The sequence below is a fragment of the Myotis daubentonii genome, chromosome 1 (assembly GCF_963259705.1).
Source record: "Myotis daubentonii chromosome 1, mMyoDau2.1, whole genome shotgun sequence".
Lineage (NCBI taxonomy): Eukaryota > Metazoa > Chordata > Mammalia > Chiroptera > Vespertilionidae > Myotis > Myotis daubentonii.
The window spans coordinates 29247256-29269380 of NC_081840.1; the positions used below are offsets into that span (position 1 = coordinate 29247256).

General features: G+C 39.6%; 1 protein-coding gene across 9 annotated transcripts in view; it reads right to left on the reverse strand.

Moving 5' to 3' along the window:
• Positions 1-22125, reverse strand: part of FUT8 (fucosyltransferase 8) — a 238012-nt gene that overhangs the window by 117828 nt on the left and 98059 nt on the right. For 8 of the 9 annotated variants that reach the window (XM_059693336.1, XM_059693370.1, XM_059693362.1 and 5 more), the window contains one exon: positions 6054-6473. The exons of the other annotated variant lie outside the window; for it this stretch is intronic. In XM_059693336.1, coding sequence (XP_059549319.1) covers positions 6054-6256 — 203 coding nt within the window. In that variant the 5' untranslated portion in view covers positions 6257-6473. The remainder of the gene's footprint in view (positions 1-6053; positions 6474-22125) is intronic. 9 annotated transcript variants of the gene reach the window in all.

Below are 22125 nucleotides of genomic sequence, written 5' to 3' on the forward strand. Positions count from 1 at the left end.
AGTAAGAGATTAACAAAAATAACTAATGAAATACAAATTTGTATAACAATATTCTATAATGATAAAAGGGTAATATGCTAATTAGACCAGATGTCTTCCAGATGTCATTCCCGACGTCCTTACTGACATCCTTACTGACGAAGCCAGGGCCAGAGGAAAGCCAGCCCGTGTCCTGGGTGCCTCTGGGTAGCTGGAGGAGGGAAGCTGCCCGGGTCCTGGTTCCTGCCAGTGGCCAAAGAGGGGAAGCCTGGGTGCCAGGGGGAAGCTGGTGCCAGCAGTCAGGGTCCCAGGTACCGGAGGGAAGCCAGTGCCAGCAGCCAGGGTAAGGAAGGTCTACTCTTGCACGAATTTTCATGCATCGGGCCTCTAGTACTGTAATAAAGGTTATGTGAATGTGGTCTCTCTCTCTCTCTCTCTCTCTCTCTCTCTCTCTCTCTATTTGATAACCATTCTGATAACTGAAATGGCTAATGAGCAGGTCGTATATTCAGTATACATATGTAGGACAAAATTTATGTCCCAGGCTGGACAAAGCAGGACAGCATGAGATTTCATCACATTACTCAAAATCATACATAATTGCTTATTTCTGGAATTTTCCATTAAATATTTTCTGGCCATGGTTGACTGTAGGTAACAAACTATGGAAAGTGAAACCATGGATAGGGAGGGACTTCAATTATTAAGAAATGCTTGGAACCATTATCAGATCAGTAATACTAGGATAAAAGAATAAAGGATAAAATGCAAAGAATGTTCTATCAAGTCCCTAAACTCAATACTTACAATTTATAAAGTATTTAATGTACATTCACTTTGCCTATATGGCATTAATATCTGGAAGAAAAAGTTCTTCCACATATAAAAATTTAAATTTTTTTCAACTAGTTACTTAAGATTTTAAATATTATATAGCAATGTTCTGTGTGTGTGTGTGTGTGTGTGTGTGTGTGTGTGTGTGTGTGTGTGTCTGGGTAAAAGAAAATTAAGATGACAATATATGATGATGAAAACAGCAATACATTCTCAATGCACTGTTTTCTTACTAAGGTTCAGCCCCCCATAAAAGCTACCAAGGACAATAGTGTGAAAAGAGTAGAAATCAATAAAACAAACAGACATACAAGAGGAGAAAAACAACTAGAGATTGGTTCTTTGAAAAGGTATGTAAATAGATAAACTCTTAGCAAGATAAAAAGAGAAAACACAAATGAATGAAAAAGGGGGGAGAGAACCAAGATGGCGGCATAGGTTAAGGCCGGAGTTTGCTGCTTTGAACAACTACTTCAAAAGTGAAACCAAAAAACGGAAGGGACATCACCCAGAACCACAGGAACGCTGGCTAAGTGGAAGTCCTACAACTAGGAGGAAAGAGAAACACATACGGACACTCAGAGGAGGCGCAGTGCTGAAGTCAAATTCTGAGGTGCGGAGTGCACGCGGAGCGGGCTGGCGGCGGAGGGCGCGGTTGGCGTTTTCAATCGGGAGGGAGTCGCAGACTCTGAGCACCAGATACGGGCGAGTCTTTAGGGACCCAGACTCAAACGGGAGAAGCGGGACTGTCTGGCTTCGGTCAGAGCGAGTGCAGCTTTCTCTCCGAGCTTTGCAGCGGGTGCTGGAACTCAGAGAGGCAGAGCCCCTGGGGACAGGACTGAGAGCCGCCATAACTGCTCTCTCCGGCCCACCCTGTTGATCCTGTGCGACCCGCCCTGCCCAAGCCCTGCACAGAGGCATTTGCCGGATAGCCTCAGGCAAAGGCTAGATTAGCACCTCCCTAGAGGACAGAAGTTCTCTCACTGCTGACACAGCTGATTCTCATAGCCACTTGGCCTGGAGGTCAAACCCTCCCTGGAATTAGCTACAACAATCAAGATTTAACTATAAGACTGCGAACAAAGACCACTAGGGGGTGCACCAAGGAAGCATAACAAAATGCGGAGACAAAGAAACAGGACAAAATTGTCAATGGAAGATATAGAGTTCAGAACCACACTTTTAAGGTCTCTCAAGAACTGTTTAGAAGCTGCCGATAAACTTAATGAGATCTACACGAAAACTAATAAGACCCTCAATCTTATATTGGGGAACCAACTAGAAATTAAGCATACACGGACTGAAATAACGAATATTATACAGACGCCCGACAGCAGACCAGAGGAGCGCAAGAATCAAGTCAATGATTTGAAATGCGAGGAAGCAAAAAACACCCAACCGGAAAAGCAAAATGAAAAAAGAATCCAAAAATGCGAGGATAGTGTAAGGAGCCTCTGGGACAGCTTCAAGCGTACCAACATCAGAATTATAGGGGTGCCAGAAGATGAGAGAGAGCAAGATATTGAAAACCTATTTGAAGAAATAATGACAGAAAACTTCCCCCACCTGGTGAAAGAAATGGACTTACAGGTCCAAGAAGCGCGGAGAACCCCAAACAAAAGGAATCCAAAGAGGACCACACCAAGACACATCATAATTAAAATGCCAAGAGCAAAAGATAAAGAGAGAATCTTAAAAACAGCAAGAGAAAGAAACTCAGTTACCTACAAGGGAATACCCATACGACTGTCAGCTGATTTCTCAACAGAAACTTTGCAGGCCAGAAGGGAGTGGCAAGAAATATTCAAAGTGATGAATACCAAGAACCTACAACCAAGATTACTTTATCCAGCAAAGCTATCATTCAGAACTGAAGGTCAGATAAAGAGCTTCACAGATAAGGAAAAGCTAAAGGAGTTCATCACCACCAAACCAGTATTATATGAAATGCTGAAAGGTATCCTTTAAGAAGAGGAAGAAGAAAAAGGTAAAGATACAAATTATGAACAACAAACATGCATCTATCAACAAGTGAATCTAAGAATCAAGTGAACAAATAATCTGGTGATCATAATAGAATCAGGGACATAGAAAGGGAATGGACTGACTATTCTTGGTGGGGAAAGGGGTGTGGGAGATGCGGGAAGAGACTGGACAAAAATCGTGCACCTATGGATGAGGACAGTGGGTGGGGAGTGAGGGCGGAGGGTCGGGCGGGAACTGGGAGGAGGGGAGTTATGGGGGGGGGGGAAAAAAGAGGAACAAATGTAATAATCTGAACAATAAAGATTTAATTAAAAAAAAAGAAAAAGGGGAATTACTACAGATATTATAAGGAGAAGAAAATTTAAAAGGCATTGTTGAACAACTTTATGCTAATTAATTTGAAAATGTTGATAAAATGGGCATATTCCTTGAAAAAATACATCTTACAAAAACTAATGGAAGAAAAACATAGAAAATCCACATAGTATAATTACAACTAAAAAGATCAACTCCAGAATTTAAAACCTTCCCACATGTTCCCTTTCCCTTCCAAACCCAAACTTAACCCCTTCCCCAAAAAACACAAAAAACAAGTACAGCCCCAGATGGTTTCACTAATGAAATTCTAACAAAGATTTAAAATAGAATGAATACCAATTTTATTCAAACTGTTTTAGAAAATAGAATTGGACTGTGTAACCTGTGTAACCTTGACAGCAAAACCCAAAAGACATTATAAGAATGAAAAATTACATTAAACATGTCTTGTTAACATAGAAAAAATCCAAAATAAAACATTGGCAAATTTAATCCAGCAATATATTAAAACGTTAATGCAAACTCCAGGAAGAAAGCATCTAATTATCAGGCTGGGAAAGCTAGGGATCTTGACTAAAAATCTCACTACAATATTATCACCTAAAAAAAAACAAATATTAAGATATCCTGTTTTAAAAAATATATTTTTATTCATTTCAAAGAGGAAGGGAAAGAGAGAGAGAAACATCAGTGATGAGAATCACTGATAGACTGCCTCCTGCACGCCCCCTATTGGGGATTGAGCCTGCAACCCAGGCAGGTGCCCTGACCAGGAATGGAAGCATGATCTCCTGGTTCATAGATAGACACTCAACAACTGAGCCACATCAGGGCAAGATATTCTTGATTGCATAAGGAATAATGGATGCAGAGTTGCAAAAATAAAACCATATATAATGAAAGGTTTTAGATAGATGGCAAGTGTTCTATGCATTCCAATCCATTCACTTGCTCATCAGTCTATATATGAGAGATGAACAGTTACAGAGAAGAGAGCCTAGAGCAAATTCTCCAATCAATCAACAGAAACAAAGACATCCCCCCACTTTCTAATACCAGCTTCTCAAACAGAGCAAGTAACATATGAGCTGTGAAAAACCACATCAGTTTTCTTTCTGCCCATATCACTGTTCCATATATTTGTATTGCCTGGGACAAATTTTCCCACCAGAAGCTTCATGCTTTAGCTCTAATATATTTGGAAAGATTACTACATAACTCAGAAAAACAGGTAATCATAAGTTAATTATGCATTCTTTGTGGTTTGTAAATTTACAGTTTAGGGCTGACAACTCAATTCCAAAAAAAGTTTCTTCTACCTTCCTGGACCAAACAAAAAACAACAGAAACATAAAATCCTTATTAATAGGCCATAAAGTGAATTTGAATTTTTAAAAAGTGGTATTCTCAAAATTAATTAATCTAGAAAAATGAGGATTTAAGTTAAGAGGAAACCTGTCAATTAAGTGCTCTTTATATTTTATAAATCCTGTCCAGTTCTGCCATCTGTCCAGTTTGAAGTTCCCTACTCAAGGGGTTTCTGAACAAGTTTCAATAATTTTCCAGATGTTTTCTGCTAAATTTCAAATTCTAACTGAGAGGCAAAGTGGTAGGTTCAAATCCCCAAATGCAAAGATTCTGTGAATTAATAGCAATTTCACATTACTAAACATTGAGACAAAACAAACATGAAGCATGAAAAGGTATTCTATAGAATAGCAAGCCAAGAACATGATGATTTCTAAATTTTAAAAAGAAAGCTTACTGCATGTATACTTAATGTCCTGGTAATTAACAAGTAAGAAAGGTATCTGGGGAAAGCCAAATAAAAGTAGGAAACATGAGTAAAAAAGCCCCATATATCTTGGTATAAAAGCCAACAGATTCAATAATTAATTTAATCTAGATCAGCATCACCTCATGCCTAGAATAATATTGTGTCTCCCAGTTAATTTCACTCCAGTCAGGTACATGCCCCAAATCCATCTGAAAATCTAAATCTCCCACAAACATTTTCACTGTGTCATTCCTCAGCGACACTATAGCTCCCTATTATCTATCAACAAAGTCTAAACTAAACTCTGGTTATTCAGGACCACTATGATTTGACCTAATCTAATCTATCCAACATTATTTTTGGAGATGAGAATGGTGAATTAATTACGGCTACAAATTCTCTGCAATTCCTCCCTTCATTTCCTTAATGTAGAGTGGCCCTTTGACTGACACAGACTAACAAAATGCGGCAGAAGTGACAGTGTGCAACTTCTGATGTGTGGCCTCAAGAGGACTTTCAGTTCCTGCTCTTGCCTTTTTAAGGTAAGAAACCTGGGCTGTCCTGCTGGATAAGCCATAGGGAGGGAACCAGCTGATGGCCCCAACTAATCACCAAAAGTGGTCACAAGGTCGTCTGGACTATCTTCTAACAGATGCATGTCGCATTTTTAATAGACTACAAGTAGCAATGATGATAATTTTCTAGATTCTAGATCCAGTTATTTTATTTAAAGATAACATTTTTTGTTTCTTTATTTTAATGTTATAGTTTAGAGTAGCTCAGCCTCTCAATTATAATGTTTATGTTATAGTCCATATGATAAAAAATTTAATATACACTAATTTAAATCATATAAAGTTTACATTTAATGTATCAAAATTCCAAAGATAATTATAAATGAAATATAAGTATATAAATTAAATGGCATAGCTTTTCTATATTAAAATTCATATGTAAAATAAGATTAGCAACTATTGAGAAATTCTCTATATTAAATAAACAGATATTGGTATAAAAAGTACCTTATTAAGATATTTAAATTTTTGAAAAAATAGCTTATAGAAATAATTAAGTATTTTTTAATAGCTGAATGAAACCCTGCACTTAAAAGCAAAATACAATTATTTCATCACTCTTCCTTTAGTTTTTTAGAACCTACCGGAGAGATTCAGCCATTCGCCTCAAATCTTCATTTTGCTGTTTTAACCGTTCAAGCTTTGCCAGAATCTTGGACAGTTCTCGGCTAGAGTGATCAGGGTGGTCATTATCTCGTACCAAATGGCCACCTATATAAAACAGCAAGGTCCCCCAGGCAAAAAGAATGAGCATAATCCAACGCCAGGAACCAGTCCATGGCCGCATTTTCAGATTTTCAACTCACTCTCCTAGCTTTCTGGAACTCAAAGAATCACCAACATCTTAACTGTTTCCTGTTAGTGCAAAGGTAGTAGCCTTCTGCTGTTTCAACACATGATGATTCAGACAAATTAGTGTCTCTGGTAGTGCTGTGGTGAATCTTTCAAAGAGGTCTTCTGGTATGAGTAGGAAGCTTATTGTCCTGTGCTTCATGGACTCTATGCTGTGGAAAGAGTAAGATATGTATTTATTTAGGATATACAGAAATAGCATATGCTGAGATTCATGGAGTTAAAGGAAACACATTGGTGTTGTCTGGCCAACAGGCTGGCAAATAACTTAAGTGCCAATAATAAGAAGTAAAAAGCAAAAGCTTTTAGGTCTGCATATTAAATCAACCATGTACATCAGGGCTCTACCAGATAAATTAACTCTAAACCTGAAAGTCCTCTAAGCTCCATTATCACATTACTTTCTTATTTATATCATTGTGCAACAGGTCATATATGAAGATTAAAAGATTGTAGATTTGAATAATCAATCAAACTAAGCAAAATGTATTCAACCATATAATTTGAGTTAATCTTTCCATTATCTCAAAAAGAAACATGTTCTCTTTATGAATGAATTCATTCCTACAAGATCTCAACTCCATTCTCCCTTCATCTCCCTGCTCAGCAGCCATTTTACCACTTAAGTTTGCAGGTGACAGGCAAATTGTCACTTTTAGGATAAATTCTAAAATGACAAACATATTAGCCAAGCAAAGGTTATCAAGGCCATTAAAAAGCTGGCAACCACTCCAAAAATCACAGCAAAGGTTCATATGGATTAGGCTAGATTACTTCTTCCTCAAATTTATTTAAAAATACCAACAATTGCAATAGAAGTCTAATATCAGTTAAATCTTAGTAACTATCCGTCTTAAACTACAAATGCACATGCTTTCTCAAGCCTGGTTATGGGTTTCATTTGTCATTTCTCCATGATTAGCCTTAGAATTCCCTTTGGAAACAAAACAATTTTCTCCCCAAAGGAAAAATTTGCAAGCAAAGATATATCTGATATTTCCAGAGCTACATAAGAAAAGTCTTATCTCCAGGCATATAGGTCCTTATAAAACAAAAGAGAGAAAATAAATATTTTCTATATACAAGATTGATAATGGAAACTTGACCACTAATTAAACAATTATGAAAGACTAGATAGAAAAGTTGGAGAAGAGTCTTATTATTCCTACACTATTTTCCTCATTGTTACTAGATCACAATAGCTAAAACAAAGAATAAAATAGAATTATATTCACTGAGAATTGTTTGAGAACTAAGTAAAAAAGCAATAATCCAAGAGAAAACTTGCTGTTTCGAGTGTTGTTTTAATAACTATTCTTAAGTCTATTGAGAACACTCTCTTTATTGACCACTCGCTGTTCTGTCTCAAAATCCTTTCTAAAACCCTGCTCCTCTAATTACAGGTACCCCCATATATTCACTAAAACATAAGAATAAGTAAAGTCTATTCAACATCCCAGGTAAAAGATCCACTCTACTTTTCATGTTATAGGAAAAAATGCAGATATTCAGGACTTCCTCTTAAAAACAGATTTAAAAAATGAATCCAGCCCTGGGCGGTTTGGCTCAGTGGATAGAGCGTCGGCCTGCGGACTGAAAGGTACCAGGTTTGATTCTGGTCAAGGGATGTACCTTGGTTGCAGGCACATTCCCAGTAGGGGGTGTGCAGGAGGCAGCTGATCGATGTTTCTCTCTCATCGATGTTTCTAACTCTCTATCCCTCTCCCTTCCTCTCTGTAAAAAATCAATAAAATATATTTTTTTAAAAATGAATCCACTCTGATGATAAGGGATGAATTTAATTAAGTTAACAAAAGAAGTATTAAAATTTGAATTAATAATGTTTGTGACAACATATCTAACACTATAAAATGCTATCATACCATATGCTGAAAATATACCCTATTTAATTCCAAGCTATACCAATAAGATATTAAAACTTTTTAAATCTTTCTCTTCATAGTAAAAGTTTACTTAGGAAGATACCTGTAATAAAGGAAAATAAAGAGCTTTCCAAACAAGAATCATTTAAGTAATAAAAAGATATGCTGTAACATTTTATAGAATTACCAAAAAAAATCATAAATATTCAAAGCCAGCAAAAGTATAACTTAAATTGAATACAAAGGTTTACAGAAAAATAAATTTTGTTACACAAAGTACTTTAGGTTTTTATAAACCATCATCAAAAAGCCAAAATATTAAATTACACTATTTCACAGCACTATTGCTATTAATTAGATGAGTTGTAAAAAGCAAGAATTTATTGTAGGAGCAAAAATGGTCACTTTCTTAATTAATAGCATCATTTTAAAAATGGGAGAGAATGTTTCCCCAAACTTTATTGTTATATTAAAATGGGATTAACAAAAATAAATCAAGTTAAAAACCAAGTCGTTGTCTATGTAATTTTCCTTAGCATGATTTAAAAGAGCAGTTATAAAATTTTTCCCTATCCATAATAAACTAGAGACCCAGTGCACAAAAATTTTTGCACTTTGGGGGGAAGGGGGTCCCTCAGCCCAGCCTGTGCCCTCCAGCAGCCAAGGAGGCCTCAGGGGATGTCCACCTGCCAGCTTAGGCCCACTCCTCAGGGGATTGGGCCCAAGCTGCAGTCGGATGTCCTTAGCACTGCTGAGGAGGTGGGAGAGGCTCCTGCCACCGCTGCTGCGCTCTCAGCCTTCAGCCCGGCTTTTGGTTGAGCAGAGCGCATTAACCACCAGGGGGCAGCTCCTGCATTGAGCATCTGCCCCCTGGGGGTCAGTGCAAGTCATAGTGACCAGTAGTTGCACCATTAGGGTCAATTTGCATATTACCCTTTTATTATATAGAATGCTTGCTTATGTATATGTTTATTGTATGAACAATGCCTACAAAAATGTAAACTCCATGACTTTTGTCCATTTAGTTCACTGATGTATGCCAAGTACTTAGAGCAGTGTTTGGTACTTAGTGGTACTAATATATATTTTTAAATAAATAAGTAAGTAAATTAGTGAGTGGAGGATATGATACATAACATATATTAGTTTGACAATGACATAGAATCCAAGCACATTAGCTTCAAATGCATTATATGTCCCATTTAAGAAAGCAAATCTGAATGTAGACCAGCCGTGGGCAAACTACGGCCCGTTTGAAATGAATAAAACTAAAAAAAAAAAAAAAAAAAGACCGTACCCTTTTATGTAGTGATGTTTACTTTGAATTTATATTAGTTCACACAACCACTCCATCCATGCTTTTGTTCCGGCCCTCCGGTCCAGTTTAAGAACCCATTGTGGCCCTCGAGTCAAAAAGTTTGCCCACCCCTGATGCAGACAGTGAGACAGTGTTATTTTTGTAGGGAAAACAGTTCAAAGGTAAAGTTATTTAAGTCTTGCCAAGATACCCCTAAATGATTAAAATACACTGGCCTAACAGGCCATAAGATCAACAGTCTTAAAGTTAGCTTTTAACCATGAGAAAATAATTTATCTTTACATGTCTTATTTTCCTCATCTGGAAGAAAGTATGTATAGCCTTTGATATGAAAGCTACTTAATGTATTTGTAGAAGAATTTATTAGTGAAAATATCTCAAATTTATTAGTAAAAATATTTCAACATTAACTACATGAGATAATTTCTAACTATATATACTAGTGTTGTTGCGATTTCTTCTCAGAGTGGATTGTTTTCAAGTATTTATTAATTCATCCCTATTTGAGATTCACATACTACCCTTTATCTGCAGAATATTAAATGGATTAAAATGTGTCAGGCTTCCTTCCACACATTTATTTAATTAGTGATACCACATTTTTAAAGGTAGTGTGTATTTAAATAATTCATTTCTTTTGTTATTTATAAACGCATTGGGTTATATCTGATTAATGTCTGTAACAAAAAACATGTAATTAATTCTTCAAAGCAATTTCTTAAGTCTGGAAGCTGCAATACATTATCACTAAGTTCAGGGGCTTTAATCGAGTTACTTAAATGAAGTTAATATATATAAAGCATTTACTATAATATTTGACATGAGGTGTTCAACAAAATTCTCTCTGCTTATTCACTATGATGATATTAAGCTACCATACTGAGAATTCTATACACAGTGAAAATAATCTTTCAAAAATAAACTTTTCTAGAAAAAAAAAGGTTGAAAAATATACTGTGCCAGCAAACTGCACTATAAAAATTGTACAGCATGGTTCTTATCAATATTTATAATGAAAAGTACCTAGAACAAATCTACCAGGTAGTTTACCTAATTCTATACAAAACCATGATTCATTTATACATTCACTCAAAAAATACTTATTTGAATCCCTATTACATAAAAGACACTGTCCTAGGTACTGGGGGTTATAGCAATGAACAAGCAGACAAAAATCTCTGCCCTCAAGAAGTAATATTCTAGTGGATTATAATTTTTAAAAAAGCCTCTTCCCAAAAAGCATCTTCTTGCAGTATCTCACATACTGACTGGTACAACACCATTATAACACTACTAGAGGCCCAATGCAAGAAATTCGTGAAACAGTAGGCCTTCCTTCTCCCGGCTGCCAGCACCGGCTTCCCTTTGGCACCCGGGACCCAGGCTTCCCTTGCAGCCCTGGCTTTCTCCGGAAAGACGTCCAGAAGGATGTGCAGTCTAATTAACATATTATGCTTTTATTATTATACTAGAGGCCCGGTGCACAAAAATTTGTGCACTGGCGGGGGAGGGGAGGGTGTCCCTCAGCCCCACTTGTGCCCTCTCACAATCTGGGAGCCCTCAGGAGATAACCACCTGCTGGCTTAGGCCCGCTCCCCAGGTGGCAGATGGCAGGCCTATCCCTAGATACCTGCCCTGACTCCCCGGGTCGTGCACAGGGCAGGGCCGATTAAGGGGTTGGGGTGTCGCCCCTGGTCCCGCACAGGGCAGGGCCGATCAGGGGATTGGGGTGCCGCCCCCGGTCGCAAACAGGGCAGGGCCGATCAGGGGGTTGGGGCGCCGCCCCAGGTATTACACAGGGCAAGGCCTATCCGGGGGTTGGGGCGCTGCCCCAGGCTGCACACTCGGCAGGGCCGATCAAGGGGTTGGGGCGCTGCTCCTGGTCCCACACAGGGCAGGGCCGATCAGGGGGTTGGGGCGCCGCCCCCGGTCACTCACAGGGTAGGGTCGATCTGGGGGTTGGGGCCCCGCCCCAGGTCACACACGGGACACCCGGGTGGGCCGGCGGATCTCTGCTGCCCCGCCCGGCTGCCCCGGGTTCGGTCACACACGGGATATCCCCCACCCAGTATGGCAGATAGCAGGCCTGGATGGCAGCAGGGCAGGCGAGATGGCGCTGTCCCACCCTGCCTGCAGTATGTAAATTAGTCGCCATCTTTGTTGGCAGTTAATTTGCATATTGCGCTGATTAGCCCATGGGAGGCGTAGTGAAGGTACGGTCAATTACCATGTTTGTCTATTATTAGATAGGACTAGAGGCCTGGTGCATGAAATTCATGCACTTGGGGGGGGATGTCCCTCAGCCCAGCCTGCACCCTCTCCAATCCAGGCCTGCCGGCTCCCAACCGCTCGCCTGCCTGCCTGCCTGCCCCAACGACTTCTGCCTGCCAGCCTGCTCACTCCCTAACCACTCCCCTGCCAGCCTGATAGACGCCTAAATGTTCCCCTGCTGGCCTGATTGCCCCCAACTGCCCTCCCCTGCAGGCCCAGTCGCCCCCAACTGTCCTCCCCTGCAGGCCATCTTGTGGCAGCCATCTTGTGTGTTGGAGTGGTCAATTTGGATACCGGTCATGACTAATTAGCATATCTGGTCATGACTGTGAGGGTGTCATGACCAATTTGCATAATACCCTTTTATTAGTATAGATTAAGTTGATTGCTCTTATTCTTATAAGAAAACTGGAGGCCCGGTGCACAAAATTCGTGCACTGGGGGGTGGGGTTCCCTCAGACAGCCTGCACCTCTCACAGTCCTGGAGCCCTCAGTGGATGTCCTACTGACGACCACAGTCTGGCAGCAGAGGCTCAGAGCAGGCATCCTGTGTGTGTGTGTGTGTGTGTGTGTGTGTGTGTGTGTGTGTGTCTGCTGGGGGCCTGCCCCCAGCCACACTGGGAGGCTTGGAACAGGTGCCCCACTGTGTTGATCTCTCAGGCTCCTGGCCTCCACTGTGTGTTTTTCTCTCCCTTAAGCTGTGGCTAGGGTGGGGTGCAGCCTGCAGGCTGCGCTTTCCTGCTCATGGATCACCAGATCACTGCAGAGACCTGGGACAGGCCCTGCTGGGTGCTGCCTGTGGGAACTTTCCTGCTCTGGGATCGCCATGGCAATCCCAGAAGCAGGCCCACCTGTGGGCGGCCCGCCCTCCGCACTTGCCTGCTCTGGGATCGCCATAGGGTCTCAGCTGGCATCAGGGCTTAGGTGGCACACGGGTGTCCCAGCTGGGGTGGGGCTTAGGTGACGAGATTGCGCCACCTAAGCCCGGCCACCCAGGGCCGCACACGGGGCCCGGATGGAGTTTGGTACTGGCCAGCCCTGCCTGCAGTATGCAAATTAGCCGCCATCTCTGCATATGGTATTGATTAGCCCATGGGAGGTGTAGCAAAGGTACAATCAATTACCATGTTTGTCTATTATTAGATAGGATGACCAATAGCCATGCCACTTTATTTTATCCTCACCTGTGGATATGTTTTTATTAATATTAGTGAGAGAGAGAGAGAAAGAGAGAGAGAAACATCGACGGACCCCACAATCTTTCCAATATGGACGATGCTCAAATCAACTGAGCCACCCAGCCAGGGCAATAGACACTTTCTTTAGCATGTGAAAATGATATTTCTAAGAATCACATTCAAGTGACTTCACTTTAATGCTAAGCACAAAAAATAAGCATGTGACAATTTGCTACAGAACCAAATGACTAATAATCTGGCCTGTCCTACTATGAACTATGTTCATAAGAGGTTTGTCTCCTAATCTCCAAAATAATTCAGGACTAATATAACTAATATAAATATGTATACCCTATGTAAAGGCAATATGGCATTATACATCAAATAATTAATAAATATGCCCTTTGATGAGAAACTCCACTAGCAAAAATTTATACTAAAATGTATTTTAACATGTGAACAAAATGAATTACAAAGCTATTCATTACAAAGCTGTTTGCAATAGCTCCAAAGTGTGTGTGTGTGGGGGGGGGGGGGGAGCTCATAATTGCCCATCAATAAAAGTATGTAGAATAAGTTATAAATTACTTTTCTAAAAATGCATTTTTTTACTCTGATGCCAAAAATGAGGAAAATGTGACCCACAACCAAGAAAAAAAGCAGTCATTTTAAAACAGACCTAGTAGACGGAGATGACGTTAGCCAACAAAGGCACTAAAACAACTACTAAAAATATCTGCTAGGATTTAAATTTAAAAATAAATACAATGGGGGGGGGGTATAAAAACTATAAAAAAAAATCTGAAAAAAATGTTACAGTCTCTGAACAGGATTAAAAGCAGAACTATAGAGGAAAAGTTAAGTGAAATTGAAGATGAAGGAAGGAATAGAAAATATCCTAATCACAAGAAAACAAATTTGTAATTATGAATGGTGACAGATGTCAACTAGACTTTAGTGATTATTTCACAATATATACAAATATTGAATCATTACATTGTGTATCTAAAACTAATATGTTATATGTCAATTTAAAATTTTTTCCAAAGTGAAAACTATCTAGAAAGAAAAAATCTGATTGTTGATAAAAAAGAAAAATTTTAAAGCAGCCACTGTTTACAGCACTTATCTTCAGATACAGTATATTACAGCTTTCTATTATCATGAACTGAAAACTGTTCAGATGATAATATTCAAATAAAAATCATCCATCATCATTAGTAAGAAAGCAATTTACATCATTGGCTTCAAGGCCAGTTGGACATCTACAAGCATTTCCCCATTTTGACATTCAGCTTGAATAAAGATTTCTTGGAATAATACTAGTCGAACTTAAGTTAATACTGAAAATAAGCTCAGTCATGAGCATGTACAGAATCCCCAATGTATTTTAAAATACAAATACTTTGGAGGAGAAAATAGTCGCAGGAGAAAATACATACAAGGTAAAAAGCATATCCAGGGACTTCAAATCAGAAAAAACATGCTGGGACAATGGAACACATTTTTTAAAATGACTAAAATGCAAAAATATGACAAAAATACACTTTATTATCCAGTGTAACTCAATGCAATGGAATAAACAAAAGAATTAACAGAAAAATATAATCATTTATTCAACAAACTAGAGGCCCGGTGCACAAAAATTTGTGCACTCGGGGGGGGGGGGGGTACCTCAGCCCGGCCTATGCTTTCTTGCAGTCTGGGACCCCTCGGAGGATGTCCACCTGCTGACTTAGGCCTGCTCACTGGGGAATCAGGCCCAAGCTGGCAGTCAGACATCCCTCTGGCAGCTAGCCAGTCCTCGGGGGATGTCCACTTGCCAGCGGGGAGCAGGCCTAAACTGCAGTCAGACATCCTTAGCGCTGCTGAGGAGGCGGGAGAGGTTCCCACCACCACCGCTGTACTGGCAGCCATCAGCCTAGCTTGTGGTTGAGCAGAGCTCCCCCTGTGGGAGCGCACTGACCACCAGGGGGCAGCTCCTGCATTGAGCATCTGCCCCCTGGTGGCCAGTTTGTGTCATAGTGACCAGTCATTCCCAGTCGTTCTGCTGTTAGGGTCAGTTTGCATATTACCCTTTTACTATATAGGATAGAGGCCTGGTGCACGGGTGGGGGCCGGCTGGTTTGCCCTGAAGGGTGTCCCGGATCAGGGTGGGGGTCCCGCTGGGGTGCCTGGCCAGCCTGGGTGAGGGGCTGGTGGCTGTTTGCAGCTGATCACACTCCCTTCAGGGTGGGGGTCCCCTCTGGGGTGCCTGGCCAGCCTGGGTGAGGGGATGATGTCTGTTTGCAGGCTGGTCAAGCCCCCACCCAAGTGGGGACCCTCACCCCATGGAGGTTTGGTCAGCCTGGGTGAGAGGCTGATGGCTGTTTTCAGGCTGGCAATACCCCCTTTAGGATGGGGGGTTCCCCACTGGGGTGCCTGGCCAGTCTGGGTGAGGGGCTGAGGGCCATTTTCAGGCTGGCCAAGCCCCCCAGGTGACGGAAGCTCCCAGCCTCTCCTATTTTTCTTTTCTTTTTTTTATTCTGAGATTTATTTATCTTTTATAATTGAAACTCTGTAGCCTTGAGAGGAGCTCAGAGCCGGCCAGGGTGGGCGGGGGGGAAGCTTGGCTTCCTCCATTGCCAGGGGCAACCCACTCCTGCTCGCTCCAGCTCTGTGGCCACAGCTGGCTGAAAGCAGGTATCTGGGGTTTATTTACCTTCTATAATTGAAACTTTGTTGCTTTGAGTGGAGCTCAGAGCCCGCCAAGGCAGCTGGGAAGCTTGGCTTCCTCCATCATTGGGGCAACCAAGCCTCCTGCTTGCTCCAGCTCCGTGGCTGCCAGCTGCCTTCTTGGCTTGGTTAATTTGCATATAGTCGCTCTGATTGGCTGGTGGGCATGGCTTAAGGTCAATTTGCATATTTGTCTTTTATTAGTGTAGATATAATAAATGACTACTGTAATATAACAGAGGATATTTAGACTGTTATGTTCTAAAGGCTACTTGTAAAGGTTAATAAAGGGAAATGTAAATAAAACTTTTAAAGAAAAGCTAACTATCAATTATAAAGTACAATTATTTAAAGAGCCCTATACATATATAATTCAATTCTAGATTAACATACACCCAACACTATATCTTTTTTCTCATTTGATCTCAATTCATTTTCCAACTATATATTACAGTTTATTTAAAATCTTACTATCCAGCCTCCATATATGGAAAAATAGTAGTTGATAAAATTGTATGTTTATTATTTTAAGAGAGTAGGAAAAAGCAAGTAAAAATACATGGTGTCCCCAAAAAATGTATATACACTTTAACAGCTAACAGTTCAATTTTTAAAATGAAATGTATTTTAATAAGCACTGCCTTTATAATTATTCAAAGTGTGTGTATACATTTTTGGGAATACCCTATAGTATCACAAGTTAATCTGGCCTTTAATGCTAGTTGAAATCAACTTTTACTTATGTAAAAGTGCTAGCTGAAACCAACTAAACTGAAATGTAGAAGAGAGTGACGGTGAGAGAGAAAGGTTTGGGAAAGAGGGGCACAAGAAGGGGCAGGAAGGGGAGAGGGAGAAGAGAGAAAAAAATTTCACACAGCTCCTACCAAGATTGCAAAATTCAATTTTCTTTCATTACTTACAGAGTCATCTATCATGCTTTCACATTGCTTATCAGTAAGGTCACAGCGTATACACATATGAATTTAAAATGCCAGGCATCCTGAATACATTGAGCAAAAATACTCTTATTTATTCACTGAAACCAGTCGATATCTTAGAAATTAATCAACCTATTTGTGAAGTACAAACACATAATTACATTTATGAGGTTTCTATCAGGAGTATCTAATTTATGTTAACTCAAGATAACACACCGGGTTGTGTTTACTAATGCAATTAATTTATACTACTCAAATGAATCAAAAAATCTGGCTTTGGCAACTTTTCCCTTGGTCCTGAATAAATTAATACTGCCCCCTAAATGTTAATATTAATAAGTTCAAATAAAATACATAGTTTACCATTTTATCTGGTTATCAAGTATACACTAATATGTACTTGATTGGCAGCATGATATAGTAGAAAAAGCAACCATTTCAAATCACTAGCTATAAACATATTGTTGGGCAGTTTAACCAACAATAAAATGAGAATAATAATATATCTTCATCACATGAAATAATATATGTAAAAGTGCTTTGTCAACTGTACCACAATGTAAAAATATCAGTTAGTCCAGCTAGTGTGGCTCAGTGGTTGAGTATCAACTTATGAACCAGAAGGTCACAGTTCAATTCCCAGTCAGGGCACATGCCTGGGTTGCGGGCTCAATCCCCTGTAGCGGATGTGTAGGAGGCAGAGCATCAATGATTCTCTCTCATCATTGATGCTTCTCTCTCTCTCTCTCTCTCTCTCTCTCTCTCTCTCTCTCTCTCTCTCTATCTCCCTACCCCTGTTCCTCTCTGATCAATAAAAATATATTTAATAAGAAAAATATCAGCTACTATTGTCTTTCTCTTGTTCACTAGAAACTAGGTACACAATCTTCTGCCAGTTTCCAGAAGAGGCTAAGTTCTTATCTATCATGGGGTCTTCATTCTTCTTGTTTCTTCTACCTGAACTGAAATTCCTTTGGTTCATTCTTATAATGCAGATCTCTACTTAAATGTCAACTCTTTTAAGAAACAGTCCCTAACAACTTGCATCAATTATAACACGCCAGGATACAAGTAAGAGAAAACCCAACTCAAAATGGCATTAAAAATAAGAAAACTTTAATTACTCAATTAAGAAAAATGTAGCTAATGAATCACTCTGTGAAACAGTCAAAAATCTCTTTGCATCTTTCTATTCTATGCACTTAACATGTCAGCTATTTTACTCAGGATACCTCTCTTCAAGGTAGCAAGTTGGCTGCCTCAATTCCAGCCACATGTAATTACATGTAAAAGAACAACTGGCAATGTCTTTTGGTCTGTTTCATTTTAAGGGAGAGGAAATGTGCACATTTTATTAGCTAAGATTAAGTCACCTGTCTCTTGAAAAATCAAACACTGAAAAGGGGAATGAGATTACTGTTATGGCTTAGGCTAATCAGAATTTATCCCTAAGGGTAGGTTCCAGAACAAAATTGAGACCCTGAAAGAATGACTGCAAGACTGCAAGAATGTGACACACACCTTATCTTTTTTAAAAAGCACTCACCATCACCCATTATTCCCTATCACAACATTATTGACTTACTTATTTCCTATACTAAAAGATACGTACTAGTAGAGCAGGGACTTAGAATACAGTGCCTAAAAAAGAGCAACTCCTTTATTTATACTGGTCAAATAAAAAGTGAATGCATGACTATCACCCATATGTACACATATTTAATATCTATAGTCAAAATCCTAGGCAAAATAAAAATAAAATTAAGCCTTAGAAGAACTGAACTAAGATTCAAAGTCATTTTCATGTTTATTCATTTATTTTTATACACAAAATATATCAACAGTAGATGCTCAGAAAGAAATACTTCCAAATATAATTCTGAACCAAAATCTTGCATTCAAGCCACTTTTTGTTAAATATTTTTTTATTGATTTCAGAGAGGAAGGGAGAGAGAGAAACATCAATGATGAGAGGGAATCATTGATCGGCTGCCTCCTACACGCCCCCTACTGGGAATCGAGCCCACAACCTGGGCATGTGCCCTTGACTGGAATCGAACCTGGGACCCTTCAGTCCCCAGGCTGACTCTCTATCCACTGAGCAAACCAGCTAGGGCCAAGCCAATTCTTGATAAGCTGCTGATTCCTTAAACAAACATTACATTAAATAGTTACTAGAAAGAGATAAATATACTGCAAAAATCCCAAGCCATGTACAATACAAGTAATGAATAAAATTCACAATCTTTCTAGATAATTTTTTCTAAAGGACAATATAGATTCAAAAATTCAGATTCAAACAGGTTTAAAACTGTTTCTACAGAACATATTAAAAAGTATAATAAGCATTTTATGCTACTGTAAATTTTAGTGGGAGCTATTTTTTAAAAACACACATTTCAATCTTCATATAAGAGGCATGATATCCCTATAAGGGCTGATCTTTATTACTGCATTTATGAAGAATATTAAAATGATATTATTCACTAGCATTCAATTCACCAATAGTGTCAGATGGATAGATGGGTGGCATAGAGACAATTTATATATCCTAAAATAAGATAAATTTAAATAAATTGTGGTATAATCATTGGTGAGATATTGCTCGATTTAAAATGTTAAGTATGAAGACAAATACACATAATATAATGTAGGCAAAAATGCAGTATGTAGAGGAAGTGGATAATGTTCATAGTTAGCATGATTCTTGGAAAGTGTAAGCTGTAAGGTCAGAAAGAACTGGATATAAATCCTGGCAATACCAACATAGATTTGGGCCAGTAAAGAATGAGGTAGGGAATTTTACCTTCTGTGAGCCTGAATTTTTAATCCTTGAAATGACTTTAATATTTCCTATCATATAAGCCTATATCATTCTAAGTTTAATGATGATAATAACTACATTTATTAAGTGCTTCCTGAATGTAAGGTGCTTTTCTCTTGCTTCACAATTATAATATTACTAAAGACCCAGTGCACGAAATCTGTGCATTGGGAGGGGGGGTCCCCCCTCAGCCCAGCCTGCCCCCTCTCACAGTCCGGGAGATCTCAGGGGATGTCTGGCCTACCTCTGCTGAAGGCAACTGGGCTGATCAGGGGAAGGCGCCACCCCCATCATCCCGCTGCTGCTGCCACTGCTAGCTGTCACAGCCGCCAAGGTGTTTTCATCAACTCGGACTCCAGTTCCTTCACCACGAAAAAAATGACAACTTTCTTTAGGCATTTTCAAGATGTGTCTTTCATAGTATATGGCATTTCTTTCTTTCTTTTTTTTATCCTCACCTGAGGATATTTTTCTATTGATTTTTAGAGAGCATGGGAGAGGAAAAGACAGAGAGAAACATCAATGTGAGAGGGACACTTCAATTGGTTGCCTCCTGCATGAGCCCTGACCTGGGCCCCAGGAAGGGAGGAACCTGCAACCTAGGTACATGCCCTTGATCAGAATCAAACCCAGGCCCTGCGGTCTGCAGACTGGGGCATTATCTACTGAGCCAAACCAGCTCGGGCAGGATATGACATTTCTTAGCCCTCCAGCAGTGGACCTCCACTGTGGCTTGGGCAGGGCCCCCCAGCTCCGCTCCGGGCTTGCTCAAGCCTCCACCGCAACTTGGGCAGGGCCTCACAACTCCACTCAAGCCTCTGCCGTGGCTTGAGCAGAGCCCTCCTGGCTCCGCTCCGGGCCTCACCTGCACGTGCAACCTCCTCCTGTTTCATCGTAACCCATTACAGAGTCCCGGCCTAATTTGCATACCATATATATAAATATTTAATCTTCTCAACAACCTTATGATGTAAGGACTATTATCCCCATTTTACAGTGGAGGAAGTTAAGGTATATTGAGATTAAATAACTTTGCCAAGGTTGTAAAACCAATAAGTGGCAGAACCAAAATCAATGATAGGTATTTTTTTTAATCATTGTTATTAAGAAGAACCTGCTAACTATAAGAATTGCAAGGAAAGAAAATCTCCTACGCATACTTTTTAAACCCAGGACAAGCAACTATATAACTAAGATATGTGAAGTATAATTCAATCCAAAGATTTAAATAAGCCTCAAACATTTCCTCCCAAATGGCACACTGTTAGGAAAACTGGATAATATAAACTTCATTTGACCTCATATTTTTTTACATTTAAGACACAATGAAGCAATTTTTGGTTCCAGACCAAGAAAGAGAAGATGAACTTCTCCATATCCCTTCTACTAAGAACAGCTAGAAACCCTGGACATCTCTGTAAGACAAATACAAGAAGACTGCAAAAGGTGAAAAGGCAGATGTGCTAGGGATCCAGGAACTTAAGGAACAATGTGTCAGTGAGCTCTCTGATGCAAAAAGTATAACACTAGATTATGGCATTAAATATATGTAGGGGAAATATTTAGGACAATTGAAAGAGGGAAATGAAACTTAGAGAGGTAAAGTTTCTATACTTCACTCAAACTGGTAAAAGAGCAATACCAGTAGATTGTGTTATGTATTGTTAATGCATACTTTAAGCAACTACTAAAATAACTATACAAAGAGACACACTCAATAATATTTAGTGATATAGTCACTGGACGTTTAACAGTGAGTTTTAGAATCAACTAGAATAGACTGTTTGCCCATTTCTCCTACTTCCTAGTTATGTTACTATTCTAAATTATGTAACTTCTCGGTAAATTAGAGTTAATAACATTCATTTTTGGACCAATTATAGTTAAAACATATTAGCTACAATTATTATGATACTACTAGAGGCCTGATACAATCTGTACACCGGTGGGGTCCCTCAGCCTGGCCTGTGGAAATTAGGCTGAAACCAAGTCTTTGACATCCCCCGAGGGGTCCTGGATTGTGAGAGGGCGGTTCTCAGGTGACACACCCCAGAATTGTGTTCTCTCCTCTCTGGTTCTGGGTGCATCACCCAAGAACCACACCTGCCAAGTCACGGCAGCTCGGCAGCTCCTGCACTGAGCGTCTGCCCCCTGGTGGTCATTGCGTATCATAGCTACCGGTCAGACGATCAGACACTCAGGCTTTTATATACAGAAGATTATATTTTGATTATATCAAACTATTAACCTTATTTTATTTATTTTTGCTACTTTAAATGAACAAATTAGTATAAAACTTAAATATGTATGTAAAGCCTTAGTGATGGTGACCAGCATCTATGAAATCTACAATTATTTATTAGTAAATAAAAAAGTTATGCATAGACTTTCCTTGATCTCATAGATTTTGTACCTTAGATCTTATAACCTCCTTGATATCAGTCTTGGCAATGATTTTTTTTCCTTATTTAACACCAAAAGCAAAAATAAACAAGTGGGACTACATCAAAAAAATACTTCTGCCCAGCATGTGTGGCTCTAGTTATGTGACTATGTTATTGAGCATCAACCCACGAACCAGGAGGTCACGTTTCGATTCCCGGTCAGGGCACATGCCTGGAGTGCAGTTTCCATCCCCAGTAGGGGGGTGTGCAGGAGGCAGCCAATCAATGATTCT